Genomic DNA, 25,054 nt, shown 5'->3' with positions numbered 1-25,054 from the left:
CATCCTGGATGGTCCAGACATTTCCAGAGTCTGATTCATTTTATCACAAAATATACTTAAATGAAAACTGCCCTAAAAAGCATACTTCTTCACTCTTTAAAGAGAACATAAGTAACTAGATCAGGTGTAAATACCTACCATGCAGACATCTGTGGTAGAAGCCAGCTTCAGATTTGAAAAATGTAAATGCCAGTGTCTACATGAAAGCTAGATGTCTAAACTCCTGCTACAATCAGTGAAGAACTGGCCATCACAATTAGTGAATTCTAGAGTGATTCAGAATACTCTCATGTAAATGCCAGGGGCCCAGCTGGGTTGCCTAAACATATGACATCTTGTGCCATTTGAGTCTTCCTATGGTACCCTGCCTGATCTCCCGACCCTGGTCCAGAAGTCTGCAACATCCAGCATATCTGTGTTATGTGTCCAGTTTTTTGGCCATCCCAGATGCTTCAAGATGCCCATGTTTAGAACACTGAGGCAACGTCCCAGTGCCTGGCTAGCTCTGTTAATTTTATTGATGAGGATCTGATTTGGTCACCTAAAAACATGTGCCACATAGTGTCATTAGTCACTGCCTGCCCTTCAGCTGGCACTGCAGAGGAGTTCAGGTCTCCCTCAAGTCCTAAAGGGGCTCCAACAGCACTAGCTGCTTATGGTTTGACAGCCGAACCCGTCTCCAGGTTTCATGGATGGGAACTTGCATGTGTGCACCTTCATTGCACGCAACTAAATGTAGATGTCTTAACCTTGAGCTGAAGTGCACCCCTAAAGTTGGATGGATGTATTCCCCCCAAAAGTGTCTTGCACAATATTGGTATCTTTCTTTTTGGCTTATAAAAACTGTAGTGCTCTAACACATGCCTGTTAACACATTAGCCAGCAGGCTGGTTCCTTTGCTTTAGAGAGCACATAACAAGTACAGTTAATAGCTCTGTAAATTGGGTTTTCACTGTCATTCACTGTTTCATGGCAAATACTTCTGTTAAAAAAATACAAAACCAGGACTGAATCCCTCTTTTATGTAATACGTCATTACAGAACCCAGGAAACAAGGGAATGTAAAGCACTAACAGAGCTGTGTATGTCCCCTCCTATCTAAACAATTTCAAAAGGCGTGAGAAAGTGAAGGATCAGGCTCAGGTGTCATATGAGTTAGTAAGCAACTATCAGATAAATGCATTTCCATATGATTTGCCTTTTTTCTTTTTTCAAACTTTCTTGCTCAATTCTTACTCACCGTCCTTGACTGAGTCGGGCTGAAATATCTCCCGATACAATAGGACGATATCAACTCGGAAGGACTGATAAAGTATAACAGAGACTGCTATTGCAACTAGCAGAACTAGAGATCCTACGATCAAGAGGACGTTAGGAAGACCCACTGTAAAGAAGAGGAATATATTGTTAGCCCTAGAGAAGTTAACCTTCTCCAGCTGCTGTAGCCAACAGAGACCCATAAACTAGAAGCATACTAAGCAGTATGTAATTAATATTTACTTCCATTGAATCCAGAACTACCTACACTAAATACCACAGCTGACAATGATGTTTAAGTATTTTGTAACATTGTAAAACTGTTAATAACACAACCAGCAACAATGTTCAAGCATTTTGTAAGGATTCTAAGCCTATGCATGACAACCGTTAAGTGTCCACAAAAAGGACAAGCGGAGGCTTCTGGCATTGTTGCACAAACAGGGTACAGAGAAACATGTGCAAATAATAAAATTTGCAAGATAAGAACAAAGTACACAGAACAAGCAGAAAAACAGAACGTGTCCTGGTCACAAAAATAAACTATGCTGGAGGCAGATGATGCTCTCCCCTGCCTTTTCCTTTGAAGAAGGTCAAGGAGCATAAAATAGCAATGACAAGTAAGGAAAACAGGGAAAGAAAGCAGCCACCCACTTTAGTTCAAGCTTCCCTCATGGAAGAGCTCTTGAATCTGACCACTTCCACCTCAGAGATGAAGACTTATCAAGGATAGATTCAGACTAGATATAAGGAAGAAATTTTTTATGATGAGGATGATGAAACACTGGAACAGGTTGCCCAGAGAGCTGGTAGATGCCCCATCCTGGAAATATTCAAGGTCAGGCTGTACAGGGCTCTGAGCAACTGAGCAAGTTGAAGATGTCCCTGCCCATTGCAGGGGGTTGAACTAGATGACCTTGACAACCCAACTAGATGACCTTCCAGCTCAAACCATTCTGTGATTCTATGATTCCATAACGATGGCGGTCACCAGCTCTGTGCTGTCGTATGCACGCAGATAAGTCTAGTGCAGGATTGTGATAATCACTCTTCTAGGGGAGAGCTATGTTTCTATCACAACCCAGATAGGTGCGTTTCTGTAGCATTCCATTTTTCCTGTTGTTCTGTGATTCACAGAGCAGAAGTCAATCTAGATATGTGCATGCTCTAGATGTCATCTAGTTCTGCTGCAGCAAGAGACAATGGGAGGTAAAAACAAGGTCATTTCATACTCTCCAAACTAGAAAGATGGAAGCTTAATCCACAGACTGTTACAGCCACAAAGCTGAAGAAGATCATTTTGACCTGTGTCCTGGACATATTGAATTCACCCAAGATTCAGTACTGGACACACTATGAATTCCATATAGCCAAGTTTGAAATTAAAAGGCTTTATACAGCGGTTACACAAAGAGGATTCATTATTCCCTTGGAGGGAAGATTAGTGGCAATTGTCTCATAAAGAGTTTACAAGTACATTTTCCCTTTCCTCTGGTAGGATGCAAAGCAAATTTGACATGATTTTCACACTCTTTCTGTTTCTTTATTTGCCATTTAAAGGGAGAAAGAAACATCAGGCATATGATGAAGCATACCTCACCAGAACTAGGAGATCTGGGGAAACCACCTTCCAATAATATTGAAGTGGGCAAGAAAAGAACCAGTTTCTTTTATATTTTGTAGTTTTAAGTGTCACATGATGCCCACGAAGAAACTTTGTCTTTGTGTACCCCTTCAAATTTTATTATTTGATCCATTTTCCTGGTCAATACATACACATACACGCAGACAAAATCAGGAAACCCCTTCCACTACCTGGTGAAGATGACTCAAGCATCAGAGATTGCCACTATTTCTTTTTGCTTCATTTGTTGACAGTGTGCTTACCACGACATTACAAATACTGTTGTAATGCATTGAGTAAGTATCTATAAAACATCTAGAGAAGAAACAGGTTCCAACAATTCCTGCAATTACGAACCTAAAAAATGCTGTTTACATCTGGTTTTGCACTGATTAGACCAAGACTGGAAAAGAAGTAATAAATTTCCTGTGCTTATACAGCTTATAAAGTGTCAGACAAGGACATCATGGGGGGTCTTCCTGGAAGGGCAGGTTCAGTTCCCAGTAAGGCTGACTCAGCCTCTCATTTCTCTGGAATAAACCAGCTATCTTCAGCACAATGGGGGCAAGGGCCAGAAGCCACTTTTGGAGGCCCTGAACAAGGTTAAACAGATCCTGTTGTTTCATTTGACTTTGCTTCATCATTTAGCAGCAGAGAGTTCATGAGCAGATTGCCTTCTAATTCTGTTTATTTATATTCAAATGCAATGGGAATACAGAACTATCAGCTCACAAGAAACAATATTGGAGAGGCCAGAGAAAACAAGTCAGAAAGCAGCATTTGAAGGATTTCCTGACAAACTGTGGAAGAACAGCAGTTTCCTGTAACTTCTCTGGCTTCTAAGGTGGACGTACTTCCAGATAGTAAAGGCAGAGATCTGGGTCTGGAATTCCTGTCCACATCCGTCTACCAAAGATAAGCCAAAAGGTTAGGTTTGCCATTAAATATCTTTGAGGAAGAACAGAGCTGATGTTCTGGGCTGAACTTTATCTCTGCTCCAAATGACTGGAATTTCTGGCATTCTCCAGAGAAGAGAGTTCAGACCAGAAAGATTTGTGGTCCTCTGGGCATTTTAGACTTCCTTGTGAATGAGAATTGAGGAGTGCTCAGGGAGAAATAAGATGATGCTTGTGGGTCAGACACATGAAAAGCCACCTCCAGTTATTTAACCAGCCCTGAATCAAGATGAGGAACAAAAAGCCAGTGGCAGCTTATGCATTAATAAAAAGAGAAAGACTTGGAAGTTATTCAGACAGTCCATGTATTCCCTAGCAGACAGGTTAAAGGGAATGCTGAAGGCATGTGCCTGTCCTGCCCCAGCTCTGCTGGTAGAAGGAGTTAACACTTTCAGTGTTTCTCCAATTACTTGTCCTTGCCTCTGCCTCAGGAGCTAACAGCTTCCCTCCCTCTGCCAGCAGAGCTACTTTTGTGAGCACTGATTCACTGCAGTTGTCAATGGGCTGAACTGGCATGAACAGCGTAGCCAGTAAGTTTTCTCATTCTTGAGAGGTGGCATCTTCCAGCATCAGAGATACCAAGCAGCTGTGGAGGGCAGCTGCTGCCAGATATCCAGCAAGACTAGTCACATCTTTGTCACAAAAGGTGGAAGGGAATTAAAAGTTGTCACAGATTCCTTAGCCTTACAGTGACTTGAGGCACACCACACGATAAGTTACGCAGGTGATCTCAGAGCACATGAGAGGATATGTCTTGTGGCAGAGAGGGAATGTAAAATCTGGGATGATCACCATCTCTGAAATTAAAAAGAGAGATATAGGACTGAAAGATCTGGAGAAAATAAGACAGCATAAACTTTCTGTAAAGTGATATTATGAGACATGAAGAATGTGTTTATGAACAAGTGTTGGTGAGGGAGTCAGAAGATACCAAACAGCTTCAGGCAAAGTGGGAAGAGAAAGGATGGGCAATAGTGTGGAAGGAAGGGTTCTATATTGACTAGGGGTGATCAAAGTTTAGACAGGGCGTGGGTGAGAAAAAAATGGTGAAAGATCCTCCTCAGCAGGAGAAGCAACCTCTGAATGTAGCAGCAGCAGCAACTGAACCATGTAGGGACATTAGCACCTCCTAACAGAGGCAAGGACATAGCTGCAGAGACTGTCAAAATTCATAGCCAAATCCTCATTAAATTCTGTTAAAACAAAGAAAGAATTTGCCTGATTTCCCTGTGTCTAAAAGACATAGCATGCGTAATCTGGATACCACCAAATCACACCAAAAGGAGCTGACTTCATTGCGTTACTCCTGATAAAGAGCTGATCAGCTTCTCTTAGCAGCATTTATTTCCCATGTAAAAATATAAGTGAAACTTGAGGCAGATACTTTTTTCACAATACAGCACTTTTCTTCACACAGATATTTGAATGCATACATGTGTGCACAGCATATATCCTAAACTGGAAAATATACTTTTTTCCCTGTGAAATGTTAAGCAGCTTTGCCAATGACATCCGCTTCTGCCAGTATTAAGGGCGTATTTTTGTTTTCCATGGAGACAAAAACAAACAGCTCTCACCACTCTTGACTGTGAAAGAAACTCCTCCTTTTCTCACCACTCCTCTCTGTCAATTTTTATTCCTATGTGGATTACAATTGTTATCAAAGCAAATTGTTAGGGTTAATTATAATGATATTGCTAACAGTGAACTAGGACTTAAAGTATTTGGTTATGACTCAGAAAAATAAATTTAAACCCTGGTTCCCATGGAAAATTTCCATGTGGTGAGCCAAATCATTTATTCAGCAGGCTTTTGAAGACAGAGGCTATTGCTGTAAGACTGAACAGGTACTAATGCAGAGGAGCTTTACTGCAATTGCTTACAGCATCTTTGCTTCCTCCCTTAATCTGTAACCTGTGCTGCTAAACAATATTCATCTAGTTCATTAAATGCCTCCAGAATGGACTAATTTAGTAGTAAGTGGCACAACACCTATTCATCTGTTATTTCCTATCACAGATCTGTGCTACAAATAATGATAATGTAACCCATACTGAACGCCCTGAAAAAAAAAAAAAAAAAACAAAAAAAAAAAACAAAACAAAAAACCAACAAAAAAAAACAAAACACCAAAAACCAGCAAAACAACAGAACACAGAGCAGGAACTTGTGTAAAAAGAATATTAACAGCAGAGTAACTGGCAGACACAAGCTGTGCTGTGGGAAACACTAAGGAACAAGCATATATTAAAAAAAACCACCACACAACTGTTTTTTCTGATTAAAAATAAACAAGCAAATAAAACACAAAAAAGAAGGAGAGTACACATTTTTATTACACATTTACAAGATGAGAGGCACAAGCAAACCCTACAGCATTTTTATTATACTTAGAGGCAAGTTGTCATTGTTTTAGCATAAATATTGCTCAGCTGTGTGAGGAGCGAGTGAAGAAAACTAAGGCAGAGCACAACCATTTGTGGACATAGCACTGCTTACATCAGCAGTGCTGAGGACCAGAAGCAGGCATCTTGACAATAGCAGCAACAAGGAGAAGGAGACAGATATCCACACAAAACAGGCAGCAGCAAAGGAGGGCTCACAGTCAAGAGATTTCATGAACATTTACTGAAGACCTATGGATAAAAAACAAAATAAGATTTGTCTACAACATAAATCAGATTCGATTAATCACTTGATGAATACAGAATATTAAATATAGTCTTTTCTTCATATAGTTTTTAATATGGGGCAAATAAAGGACTTGCATTGCTTGAACTAGAGCAAGCTGGAACTTTTACTCAGTTTCATTCCCTCTCACTGCAAGTATGCTCCCACACTCAGATACTTCAGTGCAGAGCTGATGTGCTTCCAGCTTCCTGACTGATGCTACACTCACACTCAGTAATATCCAACCAAAACCTCTCCTGCCACCTTCCTCTGGGGGGAATCAGTGCTATCCTGCTGGATGATGCCCTATCCTCTGTTATAATTCACCTACATCCCTTCTAGTCTAGGTGATGGCAAGGAAATATATCTATTCTTTGAGGCCATGATCCTGTAGGAAGTTATGAACAGTCAAGAATACTGCAGGACCAGGACCTGTGCACACCCTGTGTTCACTATACACTTGATTTTACTCTTCCCACCATTCTCTTATAGAAAACTAATCCCCGCTAAAGGCCTTGGGATTTCTTCTCAAGGTCTTTGGCGGTTCAGCATATCTGAAGGTATAAGAAAGGACCACAGCTTCTCATTGTGCCTTCACAGACACAATAGCATTTTCTGCCATAAGAATCTAACTCATTGGTGCTGGCAACAGTGCTTAGGGATCTGGCTATCCCTATAAAAAAAAAAAATTCCCATAGGATCTAAAGACCATCCCAGTCCCCACCATTTACTGCCCTGGATTTTCCTTCTCTGGCAGAACACAGTGATGCTCAGAGGGAGAGAGGATAAAGCCAGACATCACAGAAGTTAGTCACGCCACTTAACATTCAGTCAAAAACCAAGGCACAACAGTGGATGTCGTATGGGAGAGAAGGCAAGTAAACTGTCAATCTGGAAGCTCAGACTCTTGTTTTTTAAAGTTTGCCTATCTTCTGCTATGGTTCCACACTAGAAACAACATTTTGATTCTCAAAAGAAGATGACCTCTGCTCCTCACAATGCACTGCAACACTGATGACCAAAGGAGAGGACAGTTCCTTGCCTGGCTCTCATCTGCAGAGGCTCCTCTACAGCCTGAGGATTTTGTAAAGCAGACTGCACTATACCAGTGTGCTTCAAATCCAAGGGCACTGCCTGCCTTCAAGGCAGAAATATCTTAGAAACAGGATATTCTTATCGCAGGGCTGATGATACAGTCGTGCTCTGCATATTTACTCTCTCTCTGATACCATTTGAGTAATGCCCCCCACCCCCAGCAGAAGTTACCCCAAGGACTTTCATGACTTAATGAAGCCAAGAGAATTTTGCCACCAGCTTGAATATGTAGTGAGAAAGCAGGCTGTTTTTTCTTCTTACTAACAGAAACAATAAAATAAAATCACCAATATATTTCAAACTGAGTGCAAACATTAAGAAAACAAAATTAAAAAATCCTACCCTTACATTGTGCTTTGAGTTGTAAGGTCACTGTGGCTTTTGTGTTGTACATTTCATTCACTGCTACACATGTGAAATTTGCCTGCAGATCCTCCTTTTTTATTTCAGTAATATGCAAAGTGGTCTCTCTGTAATACTCTTGCTCACGTCCTTCAAAACTAATAGAGAGAGAAAGAGCTGGTACCATTGACTTTAATGGCTAGGCACAGTTTGCATAGAAGAAAGACTATTCTGTGTTATATGTACTTACAAATGAGTTTCTTCATGAAATCTTGAAAAATCTAAGTATTTCACTGGGATGTTATCCACATCCCATGTGACAACAGCCATCAGCTGTTTCTTAATCCCCAGGCGAGCCTGACATTTCAGAGAAAAAGCAGCACCTAATCAAGATACAGAGAGATGTAAACATACCTTGATGAAAAACAAGTGTAATTTTATTTTCCTCATAACATCTTTTTCTACAAATCTTCATACCACCTGTGAGTTTTGTCTTAACACTTCTGATATATTTTTCTGAACTACTGCTGACAAAATGATGCATAGAAAAGACTTGAAAAGAAATAGTAAAATGCGATTTTTAACAAATGCTTTAACACAACACCAAGGATTACAAAATGAATTATTTATATTTGTTATAATGAAGGCATTGTAGACTTTACTCGTGATGCTTAACTCATGTATTCAACTACTGAGGAACGTGGAAAGTAAATGCTGGTTTACACACAAGTGTACGTGGTAATAACATGATTAAATTTCAGTATATATTATTTTGCATAAATCTTCTGTGCAGAGTCTTATCTTGGATTTTGTTCAAGCTGGACAGAAGTAAACCAGTCCAAGCAAAACTAAAACAGGAAATTACTCATTAAGTATTTGTCATTTGGAAATATTTATTCCAATGTAAAAGTCACCGTTTCACCAGAAGAAGGTATAATTAAAACACTTTAAATTATTTCCATGTAAATATGTATCTAAGCAGGGCCTAAATAAAATTAACAAATCTTATGACTTACATCCTGAATTGGTATTAGGGATCATGGAGAAATCCCTTCATTTTTGCAAACAGAAAACAATAGAACCAGTACAGCAAATGGTTTGTCCCAGAGGGGTGGGCAGAGCCCACAGAGCACTAGAGACTGACCATGTTATTAGAGAAAGGTGATCCTGGAGCACAGATCATCTAATTCTAAGTGACAAAGCAACTGGGGGAAAGAGGAAAAAAGAATGGGGACTCAAGCCCACATGGCAAGTCTCTGAGTCACAGTACATGGCATTTCAGACAGGGCCCCAGGCCCCTGCAGTACCTGCTACCAGAGCAGCCTTGCTGTAGGACAGAAACAGTGGAGTGGTGATTGCGATCCCTTCTTCCAGTAGCCCAGATTCACCCCACTTGCCCTGGGAGACAGGCATCCTGGGCTACCTATTTACATTTCAGATGGGTTTAGTCACTTTCTGGAGAGGTCTACCTTTCTCTATGGACTATACAGAAACCCCACTCCTACCACAAGCACCTTGTTCTGATGCTGCAAGTTACACAGGGTGAATCTGAATCACTGAGAACATCTATGGTCCTAAACAAAAAGGAGACAGGGGCCAAGCTCTGCATCACGGGCTCTCCAACCTGCTATTTCTAAGAAGTCCACTCCTTGGTCTTGTCTTTCAGCCTTCCCAGTATCTCCCAGCCAGACAGGTCTGCCCAACACTAGCCAACACAGACACGAGACAGGCAGTGCTTCTCAGCCTCAGGGCCAGCAACCAGTCCTTTACTGTCCTTCATTCATCAACAGAGACACAGCCACTGTCTCCACAAAGGGACTGCAAGTAACAAGGAGTATCTATAGCTGCAAGAATAGTCCATCCTTCTCTCTTAGGGGAACCATCAAACAGTCCCAAGGGATTTAGCTAACGCCCTCTTGGAAGTGGACAGAAGCTGTCACTCCTTCAGTTGAGGCTTAAAATTGACCGTGTGAATAATCCTAGTCTATCCCAGTGAAGGTAGAATAGGTTATTTAAATCCCCTTAAATTGCTGCTTAATGCCTAAATAACCCATCAGTTTCATTTAACTTCACATCACATGCCTGGAGTGAATTAAATCTGGTAAACATTATGGTCCAAAACTGTAATGAAAAATTCCATTGTTATATTTTCTTGAAAATCTGCATGTTCACTAGGCCATGGCAAGATGTTAATTTAAAAACAATTTAAGGTCTGTACTTACCAAGCTCCACTTCTATTACATCTTTATCCTTTGGAAATAAAATTTGAGGTGGCAGAGGTGAGTGTTTTACTTTAGAAATTAAGGAGGGAAAGAAAGCACACATTAGAAAGTTGTGAAAATACATTTTGTAAGATTATTATTAGAATCTGTACAGTTAATATTTTAAGATCCCAAAGCAAAATTGCAAACTAACACTACAATGGCATTTCACATGTCTGTTGGGATCATCTGGTTTTATTCCTGCAACCAAATATTTCTGGAGAGTCCATATGTGTTAGTAGTTTAAGTATTTTCTCTCCGTTTATTTAATTTTTTACCTCTGTAAATAAAGATCAAGGAAAAGTTTTAGTTTCTCAAGTACTGTTTTAGCTGCTGAGTGGCAAAAAAAAGCAAATGCAGTTATAGGTTTGTGTGTTTTCTCAGTTGCCTATTTTGTTTTTAAAAAGAGAGAAAGCGATTCCTTCCAACATTTGAGAAATTACTCATATCTATGATATGAAATAGCTAATATGCATTTTTATGCAGTATCTGAAATAAGGACCCTCTCGCACACAGCTGCCTGCCCATGTTCCCCTCTGTTTCCTCCATCTCTGCAGCCTGACAGCTGAGCATGTCTGGTTCCAAAGACTCTCTCTGTTGTCTGCGCATCACTGCTGCACACAACTGCTTCCCACTACATCAGTCTGCCATAACAATGAGCATCCCTTATCATTACCCTTCTAGAAGGAATACTACTTTTTCTTTAACATATTTATTTTCCATCTCCACTAATAATTGTTATGGACAGGTCCAAACTACATCCAGCTGCTTGACTTGAATTAGGCATTCAGATCTTTCAGATTTTTTTCCCTTGATCCTTTTTTCTTCTTTTCTTGCCCTTTATAATGTCTCATATTTCCCACTTCAAACACATCGCTTGCTATCCTTTCACTCATTAGGCTTTTCTATCTCAAGGCACTTCTGTGAAACCCATAACCATATTTCCCTAAAAAATCTGCAGGAATTTATTTAACCCCCTGCTTCCCAGGCTGCCAGAAAAGCAATTCTCTTTACCCATCCTAACTGTTTCTAAATTTCATAAGCTGCATCTGCTAAAAAAGAAGTCAGGAGAAAGTCAGTAACTTCCTAGCTATCTGACTATGCTAAGTTCTTAGCTGCCAGCATTCAGAGGCAGAAGGTCCTCTGCGTCAGCGTGGATCTGCAAGGCAACAGGAATGTACATTGTAAGCCAATATTATCAAAACATAACAGCTCCCCCCATCAGCATACTAATTTCAAAGGCTGATAAAAACTCAAAGAAGTTGTCATTAAGTACTTTGAATTTAGTAAAAACTGGAGCAGACATGACAGACCCAGCTTAGATTTCGCATGTTATGTTGCAATCCCTTCTTTCTGCAATGATTTTTAAAAAAAAAAAGTTGGATTAACTTCAAAATTAAGAAACCTGCTTGGATGTAACAAAAGCTTTTGTAAATTTGGATGCCTTTGTGCCAAATAAAACAGACACAAAAATATTCCTGACCAGTTAGAGAAGTTTTAATGAAAGCACATTCAAACAAAAATTAAGTGTTAGGCAGAGAAATGTCATGTAGACCAACACAGAAAAGAGGGAGGAAAGGCATGACACCTCCTAAACTACTGTACTAGGTCTCATCTCAAATCTGTCTTCTGTCCAGCTCAGAATAATCAGAACAAACTCCACTACTGAGGTCTGGGTACAGCGGCAAAAACCGGAATCAAGGCTCCTGTGCTCCAAATCTGCATTCTGCCCACAAGCTGGACGCCTCCCCACAGCAAAAAAGTCTGATGTCAGTCTGCAAATGAACATTATCTACTTTTGAAAAAAAAAAGCAAAAAAACCCCAGAACGCAAATCCAACCGCCACCCTCTACCCACCCCCAGATCATCTTTCTGACTTTTTCTACTGATCTGATTGCAGAACTGAAGACACATTTTGAAGTTTTGCAAGTTGATGCAATCTGGAATTGCTGATTGCTGCATGCTCTTCCCCTGACCACCATCCAAATACAAGGCCTCCCTGAGGAGACTGCATCCTAGAGGCACCCCAAAGTCCACACACCTCAGCCATGTTGGCAGCATTCAAAATAACAAAGACACAGTAATCACTGAGCACTCATTTTCTGTCTATGTATATATATCTCACTCATTTTGTCTCATTCAAGACAAATCTAAAAGTTTTTCAGCCCTACTATCAAATTAATGCTAGATAATAGAGAGGGACCAGAAGGTATTGCGTTGTAGACCATCAACACATCAGTGATCCAGTGATCACCAGATGATCCTCACTACCTACCAGTTCTTGTCCCCTCAAAGAAATAGAAAGCAGAGCTTTGTGGCATCCCACTGAGAAGACCCTTCATTTCAGAAATAAGCACTACCAGACAGATCTACAAACCACAGTATGTAACCAGAGTTGTCAGAGACTTTTAGCAAAAAGCTGAATATGATCAGGTCTGAATTTACCACCACCTTGCTCCATTTGGAGCCTCATCCACAAAATTCACCTAAAGAAGCTGATCTAAAGTTTCATTAAGAAGATAAAACAAATCAACAGAAACTCTTTTTCTCTTTAATGTACAAAAGGAGCTTCCTTTGCTTTACGTGGACATCAGTCTTTTTTATCTTAGCAAGCTACAAAATGACTGTCTTACCCTTACTTACGAAAATCCTCGTAGCTGATACATTAAACACATTTCCTTTATGAGTGTAGATAAATTGACAAGTATAATAACCATCATCATCCTGTCTTGGGTTGTTAATAAAAACATATTTTTCTCCCTTGAAGTATCTCTGTCCCTGAAGAGGTTTGCAGTCCTGGAAAAGACAATTTTCTTTATTTGGCTGCAAATAGCTGCTCACAGTAATCTAATCTACAACTGGCACTATCAGGGTTTTATTTACCTTATACCACTGGATGATAGTAGCATTCTTATAATTGTCAATTGTAGGACAAACAATTTTTCCTCTTCCGGTGTCATTTGGGTAACGAATCTGACTTGGGAAACATACTCCTTGCTTGTATGGATGCACCTGCACACTCATGTTGAACAACTTTGTGCTATTACTTGAACTTTAAAAATGAAATAAAGGTATGTCAATGATAGTATTTTTACAAGGAATATATTAAATATTTGTAACAAATGGGAATCTTGTTTTATAAACATATGGATGATTATTGCATTACAGCCACAGATTGATTTTAATGACTTGTCATAAAAACAGCAATTGCAGGATGAAAAGTTACATGAATTGGTGTATCGCATGAAAAAAAGTCATAATTTCCACATATAATAATTAGAATGTATTATTAAAGCTTGTATGTTTCTTTCCAGTCTTACACCTTTCATTTTTCAATGTTGCACTTACAAACGTGTAACACAAGTGTAGTTTCCAGAATCCTCTCTAGAAGTTGGCAGAAACCAAAGAAATCGTTTTAAGGAAAATATTCGTGATCCCTCTTCTTCTGCAGGAATTATTTTGTTAGTATCTGTGTGATACCAGGCAACATTCACAGCTGAACTCCACCGGGGACATTTTATAACTAAAGCCTCACCTTCCATTGCATCAACTGCAAATGAGCAAAAGATAAAAATCTCAGATTAATTAAACCTTAGCTCTGCTGAGACAGAGGAGAACTTGGCATTCCTGGATCAGTAGGCCAGTCATGTCCCTCTACCTTCCTTGGATTTTCAGAGATGATATATAGCAAACTTATTCTCACTAGATTTTTTTCCAATAAAATTTTGTTTACCTTGAGTTATGGAGCCACTCGTTTGAAAAACTAGTAATTAATGTGTGGGACAAACAAACAAACAAAAAAACCCCTAGATTCAAACCAGACATACACTAAAAAATAGAAGGCTTTAACTAAGAAATAGTGATTTCTTGAAATGAACTTCCTATGCAAATCTTTGCTTGAAATCCAGGTTTTATTCAAAACAAGAATTTAACACACCAAAAAAAAGTACTGACTTTAATACTGTACTATGATGTTAGATTTCCTTGCTTACAGTATAATGAATATTTATTTATACAACAGAGAAGAGCTTTTGCTCTGCCTTTCTAATCCAGAAAAAGGAAATCAATATTTTTTTTTTTTTTTTATGGAAGGAAAAAATAGTAGAAGGAGGAAGCCTGTAGATACGAACATTTAAAAAAAAAAAAAAAAAATCCAGAAGAGCTTCTGTTTGAAGTTCATGAAAATGTGAAAAAAAATAGAGAAAATTACTAAAAGGAAGAATCTGATGGGAAGGTGAAAAGATGCCAGAAAGCAATGAGACAAATAAGAATCTTAGGAAAACAAAACACACATGCTCACACATGAGGAAAAAGAGGAATGTGTTGGGAGTAAAACACTGAATTATTTTTTTTTTTTTATCTGACTATATTTCTACTTTTGAATACTGAAACTGGTCCAGAGAAACTTGAATCAAGCAATTTTGACAGATATTTAAGTGCACAGGCACCTGAGTAGTGAACTGGCTGCTGAAAACAGAAATGCTAATCTGAAAGTTAAATTGCATTTTGGAGAAGAGAAAGAGAAAATAAGCAAGGATGGAGACTGGACAAAGATGGAGATTGGCAGAGGAGCTACTGTAGATAAAGGAGCATCAAAATGGGAGTGGGTAACAAATAGCTAACCAAAATAGAGAATACCTATCAAAAATGACACTTCATGGAGTATTACCACCGCCTGGCTTTAGACACATAGGTGCACAAATCAGGTGGTGGGTCTCTCTACATAGTGAACACTTGGCTTCTGCTCTGCTTTCTAAAGAAGTGGTCCATCTCCATTGACATTACATGTCATCTTGCTTACTAATTCAGACACCTAAATTAGCCACATCAGGTATGAGTACCCCCCAACCCCATCATTTTAACAGCATTCCACCCATGAGCCTTCCAAAACCAGTGGGATGTATCAGGGGTGTCAGGAAAGGTGGCATTGCCCCACCAAAGGAGGAACCAATTGGAAATACAGCTTTCTTCAGGGAAAAACAGAGGACAAAAGGGAACACACAGAAACTGAGAGGCCTTATCTAAACTCAGTGACATCAGTGAAAATTATCTTGGGAAATTCTTCAGCAGAATCTGGCCTCTTAATAAATCTAATTCCTTTGAAACTAAGCATTCATATTGTAAAATTGATAATATGGGGAAATATTTAGAGATCATATCTTACAATATTTTTCAAACAAATAAGCAGTGTAGCTGGAGACTAGAACTATGTGAGTGCTATGTAATGCTGTGTCACTGGTCAGCACTGGTCAGCATTATATAGCTGAGCCAGCAGAGCTGATCCATCAGAAAGAGATTATTGTTTTCAATATTCCCCTATGTTCAGGGAAATGTTATTGTTACATTGCACATGTGGGTTAACACCCCCAAAACCAGGACATTAAAAAGCATTTTTAATGAGCAGAGCGCTCAGTTACATCCCTGGTTCAGCAGTGTGCGTATGCATATGCCCTCTTCAGTGCAATTTAAACATGCTCTTGAAGATTTTGCCCAGCTGGGGCCTGGAACATCAGCTACTATCAAATCCTTTCAAAAAGACCCTTTTCCTTCTGCTTACAGAGATTCCAGGATGCAGAAGTAGAACCTACCTAGACTTAATGTCACGGAAGTGGAGAGTGCTCAGTGCATTTTAATATACAGAGAAAACACATAAAGCTAGTTTTTAAACCATGATTTGTGGCTTGAGGTAAACTAGCTAATTTTAGGTTTAAAAAAAAATCACCAATTTGGGAACAGCCTACACATTTCTACAGAATAAACCTCATCAGAAAGTATTCTTAAAATGTGACTTACATGTTTCGGATGTCATGGAAACCGAGAGGAAGGTAGATAGGAAGATTAAATGTACATACTCCATCACATTTCTAAACCAAAAAGAAAAACATTGATATCTGAGAATGTACTCTGACTGCATCAGTCATGCTATTACCATGGCACTGATGTACATCTCCTAACAGATAACGGTATCATGCAGGGATAAACTACACCATGTGAGCTGCTCTATACAGAGCGTGCGTGTGTGTGTAGCAGTGGTTTTGCAGCTTTGAGATTATACTCATTGTTCTATAATTAATGCAATAGTTGATGGTCCTTTGAAACTAATGTTATGGATTAGTTTAATGGGGGTAGGGGAATTACTCTCCCATGGTGGGCCTCAGGCAAAAGCCTGGTTTTGTTTGGTTGATCTTTTTTTTAGTGAAGGTAAATGTACATTTGCATTCTCTTCATAGTCGAGTGCAGAAAAAATTATACCTTGGTCTAGAAAAGGATAGATCCTGGATTTGAAAACATATATGCTGGCTTTCAATTAAGCTTACATCCAACCAACTTAGGTTAGATGCACAACACCTTTTTGGCTTTCTATGGAAGTGGAAGTTTCAGTGACAGCTTCTCTAGGTAAGTGTTTAGCAGTAAGAACAAAACCAGGTGAGTGCCATCAGTAATGCTGACCTGAAGGGGAACTGAAGAAATTGATTGGAAAGGTAGATAAAGGAACATATATTACACTTGTGTAACAGCAGTAGGGGAGATCCTATGCCTCACTGATGTCTTCATTTGTGTCTAATTGATATGCACTCGCTGTAACTCACACCTCACTGTGTGGCTCAGGCACTCTCCAGCAAACCCCTTTATTAAAGAAACTGGCTATTTGTCCATGGACATTAAGTTGACTTAATCTAGGAATATCTCAGGAGACAGCAGACATGCAATCCAGCTATATTACAGAACTGTAAGCATTCTACTTACCATTAATAAACCCTTCACTTGAATGCTGTCCTTCACTGCAGATCACAGAGCGGCGGGTTCTACTATTATGTATGAGGAAGAAGAGGCCCCATGGTACTACAGATGGCAGATAAGTTTTCAAGAGAAATCAAGTTAGAAACAAATTATAATTTATCTTGCAGATAGCAAGCACAAGAGGAGTAGTGAAAAATAGGCAAGAAATGTACAGACAGGGTAAGTACTGACGTCATACTTATTGCAAGGAATTCTTATTTCACTGCCAAAGATTTCCAGACTAAACAAACACTTATCAAGACCTACTTTTCTGCCAAGTCTGAAATTCAGAACAAACTTGATTTTGAGCTTTCAGAAATGTCATCGGCTTTGTATTGATATGGAAAGTTTCTTCTTTTAGAAGGTTTAATAACATCCAGAGGCTTATTCTTAAACTCAAAAATAACAACAAAACTTAGTGTTGGAAGAGAACAGCATGAGAATTTAAGTGTAGGTATTTTGCAGGGATACTCACAAATCACAGAAAAGATGGGGTTTAGACTGAAAAAGCAGCATCCCAACGTTAATGTCACAGCAAGGCTGACACCATGCCTTTTACAAGAAGCAAATGACCAGCCAGGAGCTCCTAGAAACAATGTATGTGAGGAGCTGCTCACTTTCATTACAGCTGGAGAAAAGCACCATGTACAAGCACATGCAGTCTATTGATTTCTCTAATTTTAAGGAAACCTTAGACCGGGTTAATAGATTTTTAGAAGGACTTTTCAATACAACAAACATCGGGAGTTTTGTCCTGGAAGGAATGAATGAGCTGGTCCAGAAGAGGATTCAGGAGTGACCTGGGACAGGGTAGGTCCTCAGGGAAGACAGATACAGAGCAAAACAGCACACAACAAAATTCACAGCATCAACACAGCAAAGCATTTGTCTTTGTTCATCCTTTAGAGCAGAAGGCTTGTTCCTAGAACTTATTTCTGACACTACCAGGGAGCAAAGCAGATTGGCAAGTGGGAATGAGGACTTGAGTTTCACATATCCCAATTATTAGAGGCCTGAATCCAATTCAGGACCTAAACAGATTTGTATTTGCCAGCAACTCTGCTGACTTCATCCACCATCTAAGGTCTACTTCTATCACAGCAGAAAAATTGTATGGGGACTCATGGCTCCATATTCTCCTGAGAAAGAAAAGGGAGGTGGAAATGCCCAAATATCTCCTGATATTTGGAAATCAGTTCACTATTCAGCTGATATGAGCAACATTTGATAGATACATGGTGTCTCAATCTCCTGAATAGCACATCGGGAGCCAGTGATGAACGTTTCTCTGGCATACTGCAGTGAGCACCTCATTTCTACAATTCATGAGATACCTACCAGTTTCATTTCTGTCTCTCTGGGTAAAATCAAAACACTGCCATGTAGCTCTAATCTGTCTGAGAACTGATTTTGCTTGACTTGGTTTCACTGAGCCTTGTCATGATATGTATCTGTTCTAAAGCACCACTTCATTCTCTGCACTGATTTCCACTCTAGTTAACTGTCTTTCATTACCTGTTACTGTACCTAATCTTACTGGTTCAAATCGGCTTTGGTTAGCCTGTCTCACTCATTTTTTCTCACAGAAATGACTGTTTTCACTTGCAGCTCACAAGAAACATTACTGATCATTCACAGTAATTCACCATCTCCATATTCTTGTGACTTTGTGACTGAGCATTGGCTTATGCAGAGAACTTTTCTTCCTAAAAGGTCCTTCTTTCCAGCCAGGTGGCCAGTTTTACAAGCTGCCTTTAAACTATTTGGTACCCACATGCATTTGGCATGGCTCACTTGTCCTGGAGAGGGACTGACTGACACATCTGGGACTGCGGCAGGGTGTATACATAGTCAAAACTAGCAACATAGCATGCGAAGGTGAATCCCTCCAAAAGGAGTTTATGCAGCCTTCCAGAGCACTGTGCCATCAGATGCTGAATGCCTCCTACGTGCAAAATACATGTATGTGTATACACATAAGCTAACGTGATACACAGAACACTAGCTGCAGCAGGGCTAGTTCATACAACCAAGATTAGATACATCTATATCAACTGACTCTCTGCAGTGAAGTCTTCAAACAGACCCTAAGAATCAGCTAAGCAAAAAACTCTAAGCTGAATAATAAATAGAATTTAATATGATTAGATTATCTAAGTAATTAAATAGACATAAAAAATATTCAGAATATTCCTTCTCTGCTTGGAGCCTTTTCCCTCCAAGTGTTTGGTTCTGTTCCATGAACCTGCTTGCCCCCAATGAAGTATACCAGCAGTTATACTAACTGTCCTATTACTTTTTAGAGATATTTGTTTAAGCAGGCAGATACTTCAGCAAGATGACAAAAAGTAAACCAATTGATTTTTAAAGGAAAATCAGTTTCATAGACTAGATTTGGAGACTGTCTGAAATGAGGTTCTTCCTCATTTGATACTTTATTTATATGTGTCTCTTTTGTATTTGGTCACAGCTGATACCACTATTGGAGATATTGGTGAGTCCCTTATTGCCAGTGTTATTGCAGCCCTAGAAATGGAAGGCTGGTGATTAACAAAAAGTTGGAGGGAGTTGTGCTTTCTCCGTTTTTGAGCTACAGCTTTTCCCAGGAATGGAGACAGGCAATTACTTGCCCTCATCAACTCTTCTAACAAGGGCCAAAAGGATCCAAGAGTAAGAAATCTGTATTTGCCTATCATCATACTTGCCTGTTGTTTTATTTAGTCTTCTGTTTCTTGAAAAAGTATGTCTTTGAGAGACCTTACACATACTGGGCTACTAGCCTGCACCAAAACAGTACAAAATAGTTGTGCTGAAAGGACAGATTCTCCTTGCCTAAATTTGAGGATTGCTTTATTGATTTTTCCCCCCATTTTTAAGTTGTTGAGTATTGGCAGCAGCTTAAGTAGAGTTAGGGATTAGTGTGTGTGAATACATGCAATATATGGGGCTTTAATTAAAGAGGAATGTTCCCTGAAAATACAAAGAGCTCAGGCAATTAAATTCTGTTTGCATTTTCCAAAGTTAGCAAAGTTAGCAGCAAACTGCCAAATTGCCTTAATAAAAACAGAGGCAGAGGTTGCAGTTCTAGACAGCAAATAACAAGAGGACTAGTCCAATAGTGTCTTACAGCTTGTGGCATTACTCTGTACAAAGCAAAATGAAAGCATCCACACATCCGTGATACTTAGGTCAAATAAAAAGGGTATTATGAGGCATAAGACAAAGGCACTAAGACACCTCATGTCCCGCAATCAAAAGGAAGATGTTCCTGTAGCTTAAAGCACTGAGAGACAAAGTCCCTAATTTCTGGAGATGGTTATGAGTTTTCTTTCTGCTTTTGCAGATTTATTTAGAACTTGTGTTTTAGTGCATTTGTCTGAAGGACGCCTGAATAACATATTTTTGGGCCATCAGTATACCAGAAATTTAGATTGTTAATATTCAGTGGAAAAAAGATAAAGAGACATTTTCCATAAATGTCTTTCCTTCTGTAGCTCACAATAACTGCATGTTATGAACTTAAGTCTAACCTCTGTGAAGGAAAACTTCAGTATGATGCTGAAAAAGCACTAGATCCAAATACAGATTTTGGATAACTACCTGAGTATGTCAAAACCTAACCCCTAATGATCCAATATCAAAGGAAGATGAAAAAACTGGGAACACCCTATTTATGTTGCAGAAGCGGTAATCTGTAGGGCTTAACTCCTTGCTTCTCTAAAGACAGCTGTGATTTTTTTTCCAAGATTGTATTTGGCAACAAAGTGTTTATAGTACTGTTTATATAAGTGAACAAACATTATAAAAGTACCATAACTTGCATACTAACAGAACTTAGAAATATTATTGCAATTTCTGCTTTAAAAAGCTTAAAAGACTTTAAAACGTAAACATACCATGAAACAGTAGTTGTGTGAGTTTTGTTTACTAAGACATAGAATTTGTTCATTGAAAGCTATTTTTATTCTTTTACCAAACCAGAAAACCCATTCTGACTGAAAATGGGCTATTAAAATAGCAACAGTAACACTGAACTTATTCCAGAACCAGCACTCACAATGGTTAACACCTACACTAGTTACAGTTGTAAGTGTAAAATTTAGGTATTTGAAGTATGGAAATGCTAGAATTGATACACATATTATTCTTACAAAACATTTTGAAGCAAGAAAGTACATAAATATACTAAACTGAAAAATCCATTCCACAGTAAATATTTTCTGTGTCTTTGAATAATTAGTAAAAATATCTGCCAGAAAACTGAGGGCAAAATAATTTCTAAAATTACTTCATTATAAGGTAAATCTTCATCTTGGTCCTAAAAATATTTTTCTATCACATAATCATATCCACTATTTTAATCAAATATTTTTTCTTGAGATAAAGAAGCATGTAAGTGAACTGAAATAAAGTTTTGTATAAAATAGTTCAGTTAGTTTTGGTTAAATGATAATATAAAAATTTGACCTACCATCTGGAAAATTCAGAAAGCAGAGAAGTGGCTTGCTCTCTGTGGTTGGGTCCTTTGCACTGATTTCTCTGATGTAGTTTGTACCAGATATTACTGGGAGCCCTTTTTAACTGGCTTGTGCAATTCATATCTGTAGGAACAAGATATACAGCTTCATTTTGATTCACCTCCCACGGAACAGAGCAGAACATGCAAATTACTGTAGTAACCTTAAGTACCTATCAGAGATGACATCTCACAGTTCCAATTAATCAGATATCTTTTACCAACAGCATAGCCTTTCCCTTAATCACAAATTACTCAGTTATAGCATGCAAATCTGCTGTCTGGTTCTTGGCTTTTTCCTGGGGAGAACAAAGAAGGGACAGTCAGCCGGCAGAGGGTGCTTTGAAACAGATTTTGTTTGAAAACAAGTGACAGCTTTGCCTGGTCTAGTCAGGCAGCAGTTCCCAGAGAATAACGCTAAAAGGGCAGGTTTTGGTGAAGGAAACTGCTTCACTGAAGCTAAGCTGATAAAAGAAGGCTGCTGAGAAACCAGTTGTCTGCACCAGCAGCTAAACTAAGTCTCCGAGGGAAAGAAGGCTGGAGGGGCAGAGCCGTTCCGCAGGAAATCCAGAAGCAACTCTGGGAGAGCACGAGAGAGAGGGAGAAGTCACCACAGCAGTGGACATGACCCAGTGTACAGTGACCAACAAGAGCAGGTATTCAGGAGACCCTATGGGCCACCAAATGTCAGAAAGACATTTTTAAGGAGCACTGTTTAAGACTGTTGAGCAGCCTTCCAAGCATCAGCACTAAACCTGGACCTATCAGATCAAAGGTCCAAACTATCCCCTTCTTGTGCAGTAGCCAGTCTAAAACAGCAATTTCAGTACCAAATCAGTCAAATTCCAGGGGAAAATCATCTTGTACATCTTAGCAGAATAACCCCTAAAGCCATTTTGAGAATCAACTGCTCATTCCTTCTTTAACCAAACAAGATTTTATACTACAGTATTTCAAACTCTTACTTTTCCCTGGCAGAATTATGAATATCTTGGACTGTGCTGTCAGGATGCAGCAACTCCACATCAACACAGGAAGATGTAGCAATTATATGCCAGTATGGAAAAATCTTACTGACGTCACACCCATGCTTTCCCCAGTGCTTTGTATAGCATTTTTTTGAACTGGTCTGGGGATTGCACTTCCCATATGACACAGAAAATATAGAAGACCCCAAACTGCAACAATGAAATCTCACAGTGCTTTGGTCAACCGGTCAGGGTCAATTCAGATTTTACCCTGAAAATCTCACAAACCCCTCCCTGCTCAGGTTCATGCAGTTTCATCAGAATCAAGGCCATCCTCATTTCCTGACTCTAGAGACTCGGACAAAAAGTCTGGAGTAACCATCTGCATTCAGTGGTAGATTGAGTGTCTTCTCACCATGACGTGTCAGGTTACTCTAGGGAAATGTTAAATATATTCAGGTCAAGCTAATTTCCATTGCCTGGATACAGAGTAAGTTCTTCTATCATAGAGGTAACTGAAACTTAGATAAGAGATGCTCATTGTGTAGCTCCATACCTCAGAAGAGTCCTTCATCCTATTGTCCATTCTCCATGCCCAGGTTGTTCCCAGATCATGACACAGGTGGGAAACAGCTCCTGGCTAAAGGGAATAGTTGCCAGCTGAGCAAAACCCATTTTTCAGCTTTCATAAGAAACTACAATCAATGTTGAATGCTTTGTAACTTTTGGCACAGCTTCTAAAAATATTCCTATTTGATAAGTATATGGGAAAATGTGCTTACAGAAATATATCAATAAATTTCTTTGAGGAGTTAGATGCATCATGCTGCCTCGGCATCTTGTATGCATAGCACTTCAGCAAGCAAGAGAATCATCTGTTCTCCAAGCAGAGCTCAAGAAGTAATGGGCTTAAACTGAAGGAGGGATAGTTAGTCAAGACACCAGGAAAAATCTTTTAACAGGAAAGGTAGTGAAGCACTGGAAGAGTTTGCTGGGAACCTAGTAGAGCTGCCACTAGGTGACAGACCTTAAAGAAAAATCTGGTATTGGTATCAAGATGCTCTAGTTGGCCCCACAGGTCCTTACCAGCACTAGGAGTCAATGGCCCAGAGACTCAGCTGTCTGTGATTCAATGGCTGGTTTTGAGGCAGCATGGCTATATGAACTTAACTCAGTTGGGCTGGCAAAATTTCACCTGAGCTGTGGAAATTATGCTAGCTAAAGCCATGCTAGATACAAAAAGGGAAAACCCAGATTGAATTAACTTACTGAGATCGTAAGAGTTGTGAGTTCAAGCATTCAAGAGGAAAAATGGTGACACAGAAAAAAGATAAAATCCTGAGATAAAAAACAGACATAAGAAAACAGAAACTCAGCAACATCAGGGTTCACTCTGCTACAAGAATCAGTGCTGTCTAGCAGCATGTTAGTCCTGGCTGTCTAATAGCTACCTCTATTAGCCAGGAAATAATTGCTGTGTACATTTTTTGCACCCTGCTTGCAGACTCTCATTCCACACAGTAGGGGACACCTGGCAGGGAAGTTTTTGCTATCTACATTTGCTGAGGCCAACCTAGGGAGAGCACTGGTGGAGTTAGCAAGTGGTCAGATGGCAGGGGAAGCTGTTGTTGGGTGTGTCCATACCCATGGCAGGTCTAACGTTTTTTAGCTGGTGGGGATCCACCCTAATGAGGTTTCAGTGGCCTTCCTGTTCCTCCAAGTTGTGGTGCCTTACTTGCGGCTAGGATAGGCATCTCATGCTTTGTGCAAAAAAGACATTAGAAAGATTTTTCAAAGGTTATAGTACTCTGATGGGGATAGACTCCTCTTGCCCAAGCTCAGAGTTCCCCCTGGTCTTTATCACTAATCATGCAGTCCTATTACCACCCACATTGTGATAAAGATGAATGGACCAGTCCTCAAATAGCTCTGCTGGTTCCTTTCATTGAGAAGTTTGAGACAGTTATCCCAAGAAGACACTGTTGGGGGGTACATGCCTAACCAGAGTGTATTGGGTTTATGTGGCAAGACCTGGGGAGATGCAGGGGTGGCTTCTGTGAGAAGACACCAGGAGCTGCCCCCATGTGAGACAGCCAGTTTCAGCTGCCTCCAAGACAGACCCACTGCTGGCCAAAGCTGAGCCCATCAACAATATTGGTAGCATCTCTGTGATAATGTATTTAAGAAAGAGAAAAAACTGCTGTACAGAACTGTAAGAGAGAAGTGAGACAATGTGAGAGAAACAATTCTGCAGACACCAAGATCAGTGAAGACGGAGGGGGAGGAGGTGCTCCAGGCACCGGCACCATAGCAGATTCCCCTGCAGTCTGTGGTGAAGACCATGGTTAGGCAGGCTCTTCCCCTGCAGCCCATGGAGGCTAACAGTGTAGCAAATATCCACCTGCAGCCATGGGGCAGCCCACACTGGAGCAGGTGGATGTGCCCTGAAGGAAGCTGTAGCTCATGGAGACCGCACACTGGAGTAGGGTCCTGGCAGCAGCCGAGGCCACAGAGAGGAGCCCATGCTGGAGCAGGTTTTCTGGCAGGGCCTGTGACCTGTGGGGGACCCACACTGAAGCAGTCTG

General features: G+C 39.8%; 1 protein-coding gene across 9 annotated transcripts in view; it reads right to left on the bottom strand.

The window, feature by feature from the left end:
• The window catches only part of IL1RL1 (interleukin 1 receptor like 1), a 43,424-nt gene that overhangs the window by 6,287 nt on the left and 12,083 nt on the right, over positions 1-25,054 (bottom strand). Inside the window, exons 1-11 of one of the 9 annotated variants that reach the window (XM_074815121.1) lie at positions 21,675-21,794; positions 21,457-21,586; positions 16,953-17,048; positions 15,999-16,069; positions 13,554-13,755; positions 13,089-13,257; positions 12,839-13,001; positions 10,167-10,235; positions 8,195-8,327; positions 7,945-8,102; positions 1,241-1,384 (exon numbers count right to left, since the gene is read on the bottom strand). In XM_074815121.1, the coding sequence (XP_074671222.1) occupies positions 1,241-1,384; positions 7,945-8,102; positions 8,195-8,327; positions 10,167-10,235; positions 12,839-13,001; positions 13,089-13,257; positions 13,554-13,755; positions 15,999-16,062 (1,102 nt within the window). In that variant the 5' untranslated portion in view covers positions 16,063-16,069; positions 16,953-17,048; positions 21,457-21,586; positions 21,675-21,794. Of the gene's footprint in view, positions 1-1,240; positions 1,385-6,151; positions 6,474-7,944; positions 8,103-8,194; positions 8,328-10,166; positions 10,236-12,838; positions 13,002-13,088; positions 13,258-13,553; positions 13,756-15,998; positions 16,070-16,952; positions 17,049-17,460; positions 18,249-21,456; positions 21,587-21,674; positions 21,795-25,054 lie in introns of those variants that run through there. The other 8 variants (XM_074815120.1, XM_074815123.1, XM_074815122.1 and 5 more) reach the window with 8 other exon arrangements.

Source organism: Strix aluco, chromosome 2 (assembly GCF_031877795.1).
Source record: "Strix aluco isolate bStrAlu1 chromosome 2, bStrAlu1.hap1, whole genome shotgun sequence".
Classification (NCBI taxonomy): domain Eukaryota; kingdom Metazoa; phylum Chordata; class Aves; order Strigiformes; family Strigidae; genus Strix; species Strix aluco.
Note: the sequence above shows the minus strand (reverse complement) of the source record. Positions and strands in the feature narration are given on the sequence as shown.